At 38.9% G+C, this 15,377-nt stretch overlaps 1 protein-coding gene across 2 annotated transcripts in view; it reads left to right on the top strand.

Moving 5' to 3' along the window:
* The window catches only part of ascc3 (activating signal cointegrator 1 complex subunit 3), a 275,425-nt gene that overhangs the window by 93,696 nt on the left and 166,352 nt on the right, over positions 1 to 15,377 (top strand). For both annotated transcript variants that reach the window (XM_052144464.1, XM_052144465.1), the window contains 2 exons: positions 5,178 to 5,381; positions 5,818 to 5,958. In XM_052144464.1, the coding sequence (XP_052000424.1) occupies positions 5,178 to 5,381; positions 5,818 to 5,958 (345 nt within the window). The remainder of the gene's footprint in view (positions 1 to 5,177; positions 5,382 to 5,817; positions 5,959 to 15,377) is intronic.

Here is a 15,377-nt window from a genome sequence, read left to right as displayed (position 1 = left end):
TTCTCAACTTGTTTTGGATATGTAGCCTACATAAAGAATATATATCCAGCTCTATCACCCAACTGCAATCAGCCGTACCTCCTAAAGTACTTTTTTTGTCTTTTATCAGAACTCTTGTGAGACAGGCATCTGTCAACCCCAGTGTGAGTTGGCCAGCGTAGGTGTATTGATTGACAGCTTCTGGCACAGCTTGGAGAGAGTTTCACCCTCCATATTGCTGGTTGCCTTTTGTGAGGTTTTTAGTATTCACACTCTCCGAAACCCCATATACACTCAACCATTCATAAAGTGTTCAAGTCCAAACAGTGCCTTGTGGATTTGATGGCATCTGTAGTATCTCATTACAGGCCAGCGCTGCTTTGGGTTCAGCATCCTTTGACTGTGGCTGACATTGATTGATTCATTTAGGTAGAGTAATGGATGACTGAGCTGTGCAGACCTGAGTCACTCATTAACTGCACATTAAAGTGGCTTCATTAAGTTTTGGCTGCTGGTGCTGTCCGTCTGACCATATGTGTCTTAATCACACATGTAATCACAGCACATCTGTTGAACACACTCTCTGAACACACTGGCTTGAATGCTGCATTACATTAAATTACTCACATGGATGTTTTTTTTGGCCTTTTTGCCACTTTTATTGGAAGGAAAGGTCAAAAGAGAACTCAAAATGATAGGTAGAAGAGGGGTAACTTGATAGGAATTTTTTTTTTTCCAGACTCAAACTCCAGCGGCATGCACAAGCAACCCGGCTCAATGTATAAAAGCATGTGCGTTGATTGTTTGTCCATGACTCTGGCAGAACAGATGAATATATTGAGTAAGGGGTTTATGAGTGTTATGATATACTGTTTCCAGTCATGATGCTAATATGAGCCTAGGTTCAGTTATTTTTATTGCACATGATTTAATGATGCATGATGAAGAAACAAACCAAAAAAAAAACCGCAACATGTTTGTCTTTGTAATTTTCATCAAAATGTAATTAACTTCTGTTAAAATGACTTATGACCTTAATGCTGACCAATTGCCACATACCTAATTTGGCTGGCGTGGAGTGTAATATGGTTTTAACACTGATTAAAAGCCGGTTAAAATTCATGTTATAAACTTTACAGCAATAATAGCAAATTATGACAAATAAGCATTCAAATTGTGATACATAGAGATCAAAAGCACAGCTTCCCTTTAAATTTAATTAGAAATGCAGTAATGAAAAGTTACAAATATGTACAAATAATCTCTATTCTGTATAAATTACATATCACTCGTTGTGCATTTGAATATTTTATCACACATCACTATTGCAAAGTTTGTAACTCAGTTTGCTTTATTCTACATCAATATGTCTATAGAAGTCAGTGGACAATTCAAATCGAGCCACAAAAGATAAACTTTTAATGTACGAGAGGCTGTAAACATGTAATTTTGGGTCTAGCCTGGAAACCGTGCTTCTCTGGGAGTTTATGGGCGCTTCATGAGGGCTCTTCATTGGATCTGCATCTGATTGTCTGTTGGGCATTGGACTTTCAATCAATGAATTTTTATACCACCTTGAAGCCCGGTTTTTCTATATGATGATTGGTTGAACTCTTAAATGGGAAGTGCTTTTCAGTATAGAAGTACAGCCAATAATTGAAATGGTAATGTACATAATTGTCAGCAAGGTTGGGAGCATTACTTTTTAAATGTATTCCACTACAGATGTAATTTGTAATGTATTCTGTTAGATTACTCAAGGTCAGTAATGTATTCTAAATACTTGGGATTACTTCTTCAGCACTGGTAGATTTTTTCACTTGTTTTGACTATAAAAACTCTGTCAGTACAGTAAGACAAAATACATTCTCTGAAAAACCCAAATATCTTATGCAGTGTTGTTTCTAAAACAACATCAGTCAAACTGATATTGTTTTTAGGATTTTGACATATTTTTACAAGAAAACAATACAAAATTACTATCAAGAATATGATTTTTGACCTAATATCAAAGATCTTACTAGAAAAAAGAACATTAATTTACTTGATAAAAAAATATGATGGTGTCTGGTAACGTGTGCATGTAAAATGGCCAGAAATAGCATTTTATCTTAGCATAAAGCTAACAAATTACACAAGGTTTATTTCTATTTCTTCAAACGTACTTCTCTGTCTGCTCGTATGAATGTAACACATCATAAGAAAGTGTTTCACCGCTGTTCAAATGCACTTTGGATCACATCATTTATATGTATAAATGTTTTCACCTGAAAGAACTGAATATTAAATGAAACAAATGACAATAGTAATCTCTTCAGTAATCATAATACTTTTTGAATGTAACTGTATTCTAATTACCAATGATTTAAATAGTGGAATACAGTTACTTATATTTTGTATTTTAAATACGTAATCCTGTTACATGTATTCTGTTACTCCCCAAAACTGTGTGTATATATTTAAGCAATATCACACGAGCAAGAGTGCTATATGGCCCTACATCAGGACTGCTGTGAATCGGCCGTAGGTCGAGTGCTGTATTTAATCACATCAGTGATGATTTATGGTCATATAGCATAATTGCGAGTGTGATATTGCTTATATACAACAGTTCAATGAACAAGTACATAAAAAATTTTTGGAAAAACTGATTAGTCATAAAGATGCATTTGTGCATGGAACTACTTTCTTACAGGACAGATCAGAATCTGATGTTGCTGTTCAAAACAAATGATGCGTCCAAGCCTTCGTTAGTAATTAAAAAATGTCACTTCAGAAATAGTGTCACTGCTTGTGCTATTTCTAACAAGTTATTAGATAAACAAGGATGTATGTGTGAGAGAGAGAGATTTATGATTGATGAATTGATTGATTGATTGATTGATTGATATTTTCTTTATGTACTATATTATCATTATTTTGTTCATTGTTCATGTAATGGCCAATGCTTTGGCAATACTGCACAAGTCATGCCAATAAAGCTCATTTGAATTGAATTGAAAGAAAGAGAGAGGGAGCACGTGTGTGATCACCTGTTGCCACACCCAATCAGAGATGCGGTCAGCTTTCAGAAGATCAGCTTTATCAGTGGAAAAATAGCGTCCAAGCAGGGGTATTCCTCTTTATTTCGCTGTAGCCGGCGCGCAAGTGTCATTCACTATAAAAACCGTAATGTCCTCCACCATTTTAAACAGTATCTATCCAATGTAGAAACTCCAGTAAGAGCCTTGATAGAGATATATGTACACACACACACACACACACACACACACACACACACACTGATTGGTCACATCATTAAACCACTTACAGGTGAAGTGAATAACATTGATTAAATCATCACAATGGCACCTGTCAAGGGGGGATATATTAGGCAGCAAGTGAACAGTCAGTTCTTCAATTTCATGTGATGGAAGCAGGTAAAATGGCAAGCATAAGGATCTGACAAAGGCTAAATTGTGATAGCTTGACGACTGGGTCATAGCATCTCCAAAATGGCAGGTCTTGTGGGGTGTTCCAGGTATGCAGTGCCCATTGTAGGCACTTTCAGCAGTGGACAGGGGGTCAGCATGTTCACTCTGGCCAGTCTGCAGCTATGCAGCCCCATACGCAACAAGCTGTGATGCTCTGTGTGTTCTGACACCTTTCTATCATGGCCAGCCTTACGTTTTTCAGCAGTTTGTTCATGCACATCAATGAGCCTTGGGCACCCATGACTCTGTCACCAGTTCACCGGTTATCCTTCCTTGGACCACTTTTGGTAGATACTAGCCACTGCATACCTGGAACACCCCACTGGACCTGCTGTTTTGGAGATGCTCTGACCAAGTCATCTAGCCATCACAATTTGGTCGCTCAGGATCCTTACGCTTAAACTCATTTTTTAAATGCTCCACAGATTTAATATTAGCAAACTGTAATTTTGGAAATTTGTTTAGGTCATCTTCTTTGTGCATGACACATGAATTTTCCCAACAATAGTTTACAGGCAAATTGTTTCACTTTTAATTGACTTATCACAATTTCAGTGGGACAGAAGTTTACATGCACTAAGTTAACTGTGCCTTTAAACAGCATGGAAAATGATCTAAAGTTAAGTAAATGTATTTATGTATTTATTTTGTACTTATTTTTAATAAAATCATTAGTGCAAGGCCGAACAAGTGTGCAAAAAAGCAAAAAATAAATAAATATATATATTATTAATCATTTAAATAATTGAAAAAGAGTGTTTGATCCTTGATTTCATGTTATTGTTTTTTTTTTCAATGTTTTAAAAAATATTTTTTTTACATTTTTTAAATACAAAAGTTGTAGAAAATAATTTTTAAGTTCAGAGGCTGCTTTCAGAATTATTATATTAAATATATTATATTTATCATTATTTAGATTACTTTCTATTGAATTATGTTTTTCTGGGCATTTTTAAGCATATATCGTTATGTGTGATTAATTGCAATTATTTAATTAGTTAATCAGCATCTCGTGTTATTAATAATAAAGATAATGGATTGACAATCATAAATATATACAGGTATGTTATTATAGTTCAGTCATGACAATTCTCTGAATGATTTAGCATATTAATGTGGGTATGACATATTGATTGGAAATTGTTCTTGGTGGACTAGATCTGCTATGTTGCAGCTGCTGCTGCAGAACAAGTATGAAGACATGCTACTGTTAGAACTTTGTTAGCATGTAGACCTGCTGCTGCAAAGTTAGACAAACACAAGACATGCTGCACAAAGCATGTAGGACATGCTGCAATCCATGAATGCAATCCTCATGTAGCAGATCTAGACCCGTGGTGCTGGGGAAGAGGAGGTTTACGAGAAAAACTCTCATTGTGCACTGCAGTTAACCCATCTTATCTGAAAAATTGAGCATTTTAAATGTTAGACAGAGAGAGTATACACGTTGTTTAGCTAAATGACTACACGTAAAAGGACCTATCAGCTTATACCAGTTGAACTGATTAACAGAAAACAAGTTAAAGGAACAGCTTGTGCTTTGAGTTTCATGACAGAATTTTTAAGTCATTAATTATATGGTGCTATAGAAAAATGATACAGCACTAGACTGTGAGAGTGTGAATCGTTGCAATTTTTATATTTGATTTTATATAGCCACATAGTCACATCAGACTTGCAGTGAACAGGCCTAAGGTTTTAATACAATGCTTTGTGTGTCTGCAGATTGGCCAGTTGGTGTTCAAGGGCATGAAGCGGTTAAACAGAATCCAGTCTATAGTATTTGAAACCGCTTATAACACCAATGAAAACCTGCTCATCTGCGCACCCACCGGTGCAGGAAAGACCAACATCGCCATGCTCACCATTCTACACGAGATCCGCCAGCACCTGCAGCCCGGAGGTGTTATCCGCAAGGACCAGTTCAAGGTATACAAACACAAATAGACCATACTGCATCTGGGTTTGTGTTTCATTTATCTTGTTGAGTAAACTGTATGGCTTTCTGTCAGCCAATTACTCACCTCTGCACCAATCCTCATTCTTCAGATACAACACAACCTGATTGGCTGCGTTTGTATCATTTCCGACAAGCAAGAATAGACTTCAACATTAAATATGTGTCAAGAAGTTTTACCGTAGTTTGCAGATGTAAACGGACATATTGTTTCGTGACGCACATTCTAACACGTTCACGCCAGCTTCAACGATGATAGACAGTCTTCATACATCACCATTAAACTTGTTCACTTTAAGCAGCAGGCTTCATATTTCTTTGTAAATTGATATTTGTACTGGTTGCCAGAGAGCAAATGGTACTGCGCTGTTTTTTCATTTATCATGAGCATGTCCTGTCTCTCTATAGATCATATATGTGGCTCCGATGAAGGCCCTGGCGGCTGAGATGACTAATTACTTCAGTAAGCGATTGGAGCCACTGGGCATCGCTGTCAAAGAACTGACGGGAGACATGCAGTTGACCAAAGGAGAAATCCTGCGCACTCAGGTAGAGTTACACATAAACAAACACAAACATACACTTTGGGCTGTCAAAAAGAGTATAATATTGGCTGGACTTGGCTTTCTACCCTGGACTTGGCTAAACATAACCCAATACATTTAGCTGATCGTTCAAGTGGTTTCATAGTTGTCTGTCAGTGGTGGATCCACAATGAAGCAGTTTTCATATCACATCATGAGACTCTTAGCTCTCCTGAGGATTACCTGAGAAAGGGCTGCTGTAAGCATTTTAGGGGTAGTGTAACTAATGGGTTAAAGATCTAGAGTGGCAACTGAAAGGTTGTAGGTTGCCACAAGCATTGACCCATGAACCATCAGCATAGTGTCCTTGACCCAGACTCTTAACCTCAGATTACTGTTGTACCAGTTGTACAGGAATGTTCCTGCTTGGATACCAGCTAAACTCTGTTGGCATCATTTGTGACAGAAAATAATTTGACTTGTCCTCGGTTTCTTTTTTAAACAAAGATTGTGGTTACAGGTAACACTTTACAATAGGGTTGTTTTCATTAACAATAGTTAACTACATTACAATGTAAACCCTCATGTTGTCATTACTGGAAGAATCAAGGTGTCTTAATTAAATATTACTTGAAATGTCAAGTTTTGGGCTCATATCTCATGTTACTTTTACATATATAAGATTTTAAGGGTTAACAAATCAACTATTAAGTACGGAATTGAGGATTTGTGGAAGACCCATACGTTATTCCTTGGTCAGAGGATCATATGGGGGGATTTATATAGTTGTTTTTTAAGAATTCACAGAGGTCTTAGCTCTTTTGTAGGATTTAGTTGTTTTCATGCAAATAGTTGTTTAGTGTGATATCACCAATAGGGTGATCTGTGTGCCCTGCACAACACTATCTCAGTTCTCCTTGTGAGTGTGCTACTGAAGTACAGGAGTCTATCCTTTTCTGTGGAGAAATACGTTTATTTAATGATTCACCTAAAACCCGTTATAATCTTCTTTATTTAAGATGCGTTCTTGTATGACCTAAATTTGAGTCCATTCAATTAAACTTATTAAGTAGAAGCTACAACATTTAAATATCTGACATAAGTCTACTTGCATCTAGTTGCCTTAACTTAAATCGTTTTTTTATTCCTTTTATATAGCGCTTTTCTAGGCACTGAAATCGCTTTACATGTTGAACAGGGGAATCTCCTCAACCATCACCAGTGTGCAGCATCAACCTGGATGATGCGACGGCAGCCATAGTGCGGCAGTACGCTCACCAAACACCAGCTATTGATGGAGAGGAGAGTAGAGTGATGTAGCTAATTCAGGGATGGTATTTTTAGGAGGATATAATAGATATGGGCCAATTGGGAGAATTTGGCCAGAACACCGAGTTACACCCCTACTCTTTATGAGAAGTGCCCTGGGATTTTTAATGACCATTTTAATTGAGTTAGGACCTCTGTTTAATGTCTCATCCGAAGAACGGTTAACGTTTTCTAAGATCACCAAGATAAAGGTGCTGTTATGGGGCTATTCCACTGCACGGTACAGCTCGACTCTGCTCGCTTTTTGGGGGTTTTCTTCTTTGAATAGTACCTTGTACCGGTCGAGGTTCCAAGCGAGCCGAGCCGATACTATATGTGACGTCAAATCCCTGCAGATCATTGATAACTCATAGAGAATCGTCACTATCAGCGTCACTGGATTTGCGACACGTGGCATCAACCCGCTAGTTTTAAACTTAGCAACAGCGATAGTAATATAATTTTTCCGCACAACTTTCGAATTGTAAAAAGAAATGGCTGTACGCAAAACCACTCCGTGGTCAATAAACGTTGTGCAGACATTCCTCTCGTTAGCGACGAACAAAACGAAAATGTCTTTTAGGAAGTTTCTCAGCTGTTGGCCATACACGGCTAACACTGGACCTTCCAACAGTGTAGGGAAAAGTAGGAACTTTAACAACAACTGACACAGTTGTAAAAAAAATATATATATATATATATATATATATATATATATATATATATATATATATATATAAAGAAGACTAATAAGTTCTATGTCATTATTTCATTTGAAATGTTAGTATTTTGGTGCATGGCAAAGTGTTATCTCTTTTTCCTCGTCAGTACTGTTTATAATGTCAGAGCTGTTTAGCTTTTTGCGAGTTTAACTTCCTCCATAGCACTTTAAACTAGAAAATACAGAAACTTAGAAACTTTGTGGTCTATGCCGTGATGTTGAGAGAAGCCCAGTTAACTTACTCAAGTGATCTTGAGCATGGATAGAGGGAAGCCGGGTTGACAAGCACATGCTTCAGAGTTACTTTAGGATTGAGCAGAGTGGATTACTTATGATGGCTCATGCCACGCTCAAGCTAAAACCAGCCTTCAAATGCACATTTCGAATGTGAAGCTTAATAAGCATGTAAATTTGTTTTGGTTGCCTGAAATTTAACCTGGTCTATGCTCTGCTATTCTTTTATGGTGTTTCTATAGTTGTTCAATTATGAGGTTAATCAGCAATGCCTTGAGTGCTTTCTCTTCTCAACTCATTTAAGACTGTCTGTTGTTATTTCCCATAGATGCCTTTCTTTCACCCCTCTTCCAAAGTGCTCTTGTTGTGAATGTAGGTGTACAGCTCAGGGCTGCCTGATGAAGTCTGTAAGGCCATGCTCTTATAGAGCGATTCTCTTGTCTCACCGATCAATAAGATTGTACAACTGAGACACATCCATTTGCAATGCTGCGGCACGCACAGTTCCAGGCCACCAGTTTGAGGATGGAAGTGTGTGTATGTGACAAGTGGTGAAGAACACTGAATACAAGGAGTAATACCCAGACCGTTACCCTTTTCTTAACCCTAAGGACTTCAAACTGATGATCCAAATCTACTGAAGCGTGATGTGTTACTTTGCTTTGAAACACTAGGTGTCCCAAGGCAAAGAAACACAAGTCTTAAAGCTGTGGTAGTAAAATTGTGGTGTGGCTTTATAAATGGTTGTGGAACCAGGACGTTGTGCTGAAATGTTCACTCTTGCTTGGGTTTGAACTCAATAAATGATTGAACATTCTGAGTCTTTTGCTACATCCTCTGATGCTCTACTCTCTTTTAGGGAGCCACAGGCATTCAGGACTTTTAAGCCAAGTGTACACTACACGACTTGCATTCGGCGTCCTGCGAATCAAAGACCGGTTTTGCTGGTGTGAACACTTCAGGACTGTAGTGTATCAACTGCACAAGAACATGACCATTTGTCACTGACTGAGACCATGTTTACACCTGGTGTTAAGATGAGTTTGGGTGATCCGATGAATCATTTACTGAATAATAATAATAAAGCGTAAAAGAAAGCTCTAAAAATTGGTGCACAGTTTCTCTTAATATTCCCAAAAATTACGTTTAGAGAAGATTTCGTAGTTATTTTAGTGCAGGACCTGTAACTGAGCTTCTCGTGTGCATGCTGCTCATATCTGTGTCCCTGTTGTACATGCTCATGCATTCTCTTTTTAAAAATTTCTAATCATACACTTTTCCCTTGAAATCCCCACATAACCTGCGGAAAACCGGCAGTTTCAGCCGCCCTTAGCATCGTCCCATTTAAAACGGATCGCCAAAAATGCGTCTTAAAATTAAAATAACGAAATTCATTCACAAACTCGTGCAGTTTATTCTTGATGCATGTAAAGAAATAAAACATGAAAGAGTAAAAAATTATAAAGACAGTATAGGAAGATGTGGGTGAAGTTTCATTTGATTATATTCTAATTATTTTTTGTCTACTGCTTCCTAATGCTTTGCAGTTCTCTTGCGCTTTCGCTATATTTCATTGGCTGATGCTCATTGTCCGTCTTCCACTCATCGGGACAGTGAGCACACCTGAAGACAAGACGTCTGGATATCAGGCAGTTTTGAAAACTGTCGTAGCATCCGGAACTCATCTCGGCCTGTCGCAGGAGTGCGCACTCAACAAGTCCTTTCGTCGTGAGGTCCGAGACTTCTTGTCGCAGACCAGTCGCCCACTGAAAACATCATGGGACGAGCTTGAGTTGTGTAGTGTACACTAGGCTTTAGAGGCATTTGCCACATCTTTGAAACTTGAGTTTTTCAGCAACTCTTGAACTGATTTTACAATAGAACCCGATATCAGTTTGAGTCCAGGGGTTAGGTACCAGCTATATGTAAGCTAAAACTTAACCTAGTTGAGGCTTAAATGGGCGAAAAGTTGCATTAAACTTAGGTAGAACATAACCCTGGATAAACTAAATATTTACGGAAACATCCAACCAGGAGTAACGGTTGGAATAAAAAAGCAGACTGATATTTTATGACATCAGTGAGCTCATGTTTTGCGTGATAGGCATCAATCATTTCAACATACATAAAAACGTACTTTTAAGCGGCTCTTCAGCATGAAACCGATCTAACGGTGCAGTTTTCAGGATGCGTTGCCCGGTGTAAAGTTTCAGCTCACTCAAAATATATATAGGATATTAACAATTAAAAATGTCTGTTTTTCCAGCCTGTTGTATTAGTATTTATTCATCACCCCCTATTTTAGATACAGTTCCTATATATTGTTATTTACACAGGGCAAATATACTATTTATGAAATCTACTTTTATTACATATCGTATTTTAATGGGGATATTATTTATTACAGCTGACAGTTACATGAGCAGACAAGGTTACATTTACATTTATGCATTTGGCAGACGCTTTTATCCAAAGCGACTTACAGTGCACTTATTACAGGGACAATCCCCCCAGAGCAACCTGGAGTTAAGTGCCTTGCTCAATGGTGGTGACTGTGGGGATCTAACCAGCGACCTTCTGATTAACAGATTACCAGTTATGTGCTTTAGACCACTACACCACCACCACTCCAGGTTTAAACATCAACCGTAACAAGATCAGATAGAAGTTCACGTCTTTTTAACACTTCTGTGTCAAATTTGAAGGCTGCTTATTGGATCAATACAGATAAATGTCATATTATGCGACTACAACTTACAAACAGCTGGTGCAACCCTACCTAGGGTAGGAAACAAATTGCAGGTACTGATCAGTGCATTCTATTTTTATCTTTTGCATCTTTTGCATTGCTTTAATGTACAGGCTATCTTTAATGGGAGTGTTTTTGAGCGTGCTCTTGCAGTAGTGTTTAATAACTTGTTTGGTTTGAGGTCAGTGTGGCTCTATTGCATGCACGTGCGTATATAGAAACGTATGTGCGCACATGCTGTGTTTTTGGTTTGTTTTTTTCAATACAATGGCAGTTGATTGTGCTCATATAAGGAGGCAGAAGTGTCATAACAATAGTGTATGTGACTCGTGCGTCATATTTTCATATATCAACCCCGATATTTAAGTCCTTTTTCTGTCAACGTCTTGATGTCCGTTGTGTGTTTTTATTTTAGGTGTTCCTTTAAAAAGAAAATGAGGTTCCCTTGACTTATGCTGGATGAATAAAACATTCACGCTCGTATTGAGGGTTTGGTTTTCATTATATACACGTTTACATAAATACCACTAAATATTAGCTGATCCTTTCTATCCATAACTACGATTTTTCCCCACGGCAATTTTCTTTGTCTCTCTCGCATTCTCTTCCCTGTAGATTCACGTATTAATGGCTAAACAGAGACTTCTGAGAGCAGTTAATTGTTAAAACGAGTGGGGATATGAGGAATAGATTTAGTGGATTGTATAGAACAGGAAGGGGTCAGGGGTCGAGTGATGTGAAGAATGTAATATCAATGGCTGAATAAAAGAAAACAGTCCTCAAGTTCTCCCACAGGAAACTCACCGTCCTCTGACCACATCAATTGAGTGCCCTCCCTGTACCTCCCCAACAGCAGAGTAAACAAAGCAAAAACTGAGAGATATGACGTGAGGAATGTGTTGTAGAATAATAAGGTGCCATCACACCTTCTCTCATGCTGAATGTAGTGCTTTACTGCCCCCTCAGATATGTGGGACTTTTTCACAGTTGTTCTTTAAAAACGACGATCTCTGCAGTGGTTAGCTGGGAGAATATTAAGGATCTTGCCCATTTTCACTGCCACAAAATTATTTTTTTTTTTCCAGTAAACATATCTAAACAGCAGTCACAAGGATTAAGGTTCATACTTAGAAATATAACATTGATTTCCCTTGAATTGAGTTCTTTCTTGGATAGTAGGTGGTTTTTCCTTTTTGTTATGCATTAACATCACTAAAATTCGATTTCTCATATGTTGATTCGCTTCCCAAGTAAATGTATCTTGTTTTAAGGATGTTAATATATTTTACAGGAATACTAGAAAACAAGACAAAAATACTGAGGAAGAATATTGCATTGTTTGGGATGTCTCTGTGGTGTGTGGTAGATGCTGAGACAGGAAAAACAGGTGGTCATTAATGCAGACTGACTCGTGGAGCTCAGAAAGGATGTGTCACTGCATGTGTTGAGTGTTTGGCCATTCACACAGTGTGTTGTACATGTTATTTTAGTTAATTGCACACAATGGGATAGCAAGCATAAGGTGGTGTGTCATGACTTGTCGAGACCCTTGAGGTGGTCATTAGATATTGATTGGTGGATCTCATCAGAGCTGTAGCTCCCTGTGCTGCCTAAGGTGAACAGCAGGTTACAACCTAACTATTCTATTATTTATCGTTTATTTCCTTTCAACGCAGTGAAGGCTTTTGTTCTATTTATCCTTTGTCTGTCTGTCTCTTAATCTTTCACTTTCTCTTCCTCCTAATTTATCTCTCCACCAGCACTGTGTAATTTCTATATTCCACATTCCTTTCATTGTTGCCCACTCTCCTCATTCTGTTTCACTTCATCGTCTATGCAGTCTACCTAAAATACTGTTATCGACCCCAACACCACCCAGTACATACATACACACACTATGTAAATGGCCAAATATTTGTGTACACCTGACCATCACAAGTATATGTGCTTGTTGGACATATTACAAAACCATGGGAATGAATATGGAGTTGCACAGGGGTACTGCCATGCTGGAACAGGAAAGGGCCTTGCCCAAACTGTACCCACAAAGATGGAAGTACCCAATTGTCTAAAACATCTTTATATCCGGTAGCATTACCCTTCAGATTACCCTTTATTGGAATTTATAGGCCTAGCCTAACCCTGAAAAACAGCCCCAGAGCATTAACCCTCCTCCACCACACTTTATAGTAGGTACTATGCATTCCGGCAGGTAGTCTTTTCCTGGCATCTGCCGTTACTCCACTGCTTGGCCATGGACACCCATTTTTTGAAGCCCCTGACACACAGTTCTTGTGCTTGGCAGTTTGGTACTCTGTAGTAAGTGATACAACAGATTTTAGGTTATTTTTACATGCTACGTGCTTCTGCACTTGACGGCCCCACTGAGCTGTTGTTGCTGCTAGACACTTCCACTTCACAATAATAGCACTTGCAGTTGACCGGGGCAGATCTAATAGGGCAGAAATTTTCCGTACTGACTTGTGGCAAAGGTGTCATTTTATAACAGTCACTGAGTTCTTCAGGATAACCCATTGGGCTGCCAATGTTTGTTAATGGAGATTTACCGGTAATTGCTATATGCTGGATTTAATGAAATTATTAGCAATGTGTGTGGCTGAAATGCCTAAACTCAATCACATTCTTTTGACAATATATAATAATAAATTGATCAATTGTCACACATTATACATACATTTCTGCATATACATGGTGAAATTATTTATTTTTCACATATCCCAGCTAAGCTGGGGTCAGAGTGCAGGGTCAGCTATGATGCGGTGCCCCTGGAGCAGATAGGATCAAGGGCCTTGCTCAAGGGTCCAACAGTGGTGTCTTGGTGGTGTTGGGGCTTGAACCCCTGACCTTCTGGTCAGTAACCCAGAGCCTTAACGGCTGAGCCACCACTGCCCAACATCACACCAATACACGCATATCAACCCCAAAGTATCCCAATACACTCAAATCTACTCCGTCATCACCCAAGTAAACACATGTACACCCCAACATCACCCCAGTACACACATGTCTACCCCAGCATCACCCAATACACACACACACATCTACCCAAGCATCACCCCAATACACACACATCTACCCCAGCATCACCCAATACATTTACATTTACATTTACATTTATGCATTTGGCAGACGCTTTTATCCAAAGCGACTTACAGTGCACTTATTACAGGGACAATCCCCCCAGAGCAACCAGGAGTTAAGTGCCTTGCTCAAGGACACAATGGTGATGGCTGTGGGGTCCTTCTGATTAACAGGTATGTGCTTTAGCCCACTAGACCACCACCACTCAATACAATACAAACAAACAAACACATCTACCCTAGCATCACCCCAATACACACACATCTACCCCAGCATCACCCCAATACACACACATCTATCCCAACATCACTTCAATACCCCAGTACACACATCAAACCAAAAATCACCCAATTTACACACATATCTATCCTAACATCACTTGAATACACACATATCACCCCCAAAATCACCCAATATACATATATCTATCACAACATCACCCCAGTACAAACATATCAACCCACTACACACATATCTATCCTAACAGCACCTGAATACACAAATATTAAGCACAAAATCACCCCACTACACACATTTCTATCCCAACATTACCCCAATACACATCTATCCCAACATCACCCCAATAAACACATATCAAACCCCAAATCACCCAGTATACATACATCAACCGACATCACCCAAATAAGCACATGTACACCCCAACATCACCCCAGTACACACACATCTACCCCAGCATCACCCTAAAACATACATATATATCCCAACATCACCCCAATACACACATATCAATCCTAACATCCTCAATACAAACATATCAACCCTGAAATCACCCCACTACACACATTTCTATTCTAACATAACCTGAATACACACATATCAACCCCCAAATCACCCCAATACACACATGTATGCCCCAACAACACCCAATGTATGCTGGAAAAAGCTCTCCCACTCCATTGCTGCGAGCCCCTAGATACCAACCAAAAACCTGATGGGCCCCTCTACCACCAAAGCCTGCGGTCCCAACAGGCCATCCCCTCCCTCTGAGAGAGCTATTTGGCCACTGCCACAACGCCAGGGCTTCTTCTGCTCTCAGTGAAGAACAAACAACTGATAACCGCTCTCGGTGATGTGTGTCGGGTCCATGCTATGGTAGCAGTTGCATTCACAAATGTACACAGAACAACCAGGAACCTGATGTGGCTGTAGCTTTATCTGTATCTGATTTCCACATTCATATACAATAGATAATCCTGAACACAACACGGTAAAAGGACTCACAACAGTTTTAAACCATTTTGATCTGACTCAGCATGCAAATGGACCCACACACAATCGTGGACACACTCCGGATCTGCTCATTATTAAG

The sequence above is a fragment of the Xyrauchen texanus genome, chromosome 15, assembly GCF_025860055.1.
Source record: "Xyrauchen texanus isolate HMW12.3.18 chromosome 15, RBS_HiC_50CHRs, whole genome shotgun sequence".
NCBI lineage: Eukaryota > Metazoa > Chordata > Actinopteri > Cypriniformes > Catostomidae > Xyrauchen > Xyrauchen texanus.
The sequence above is the reverse complement of the archived record's forward strand: the minus strand, read 5'-3'. Positions and strand labels throughout refer to the sequence as shown.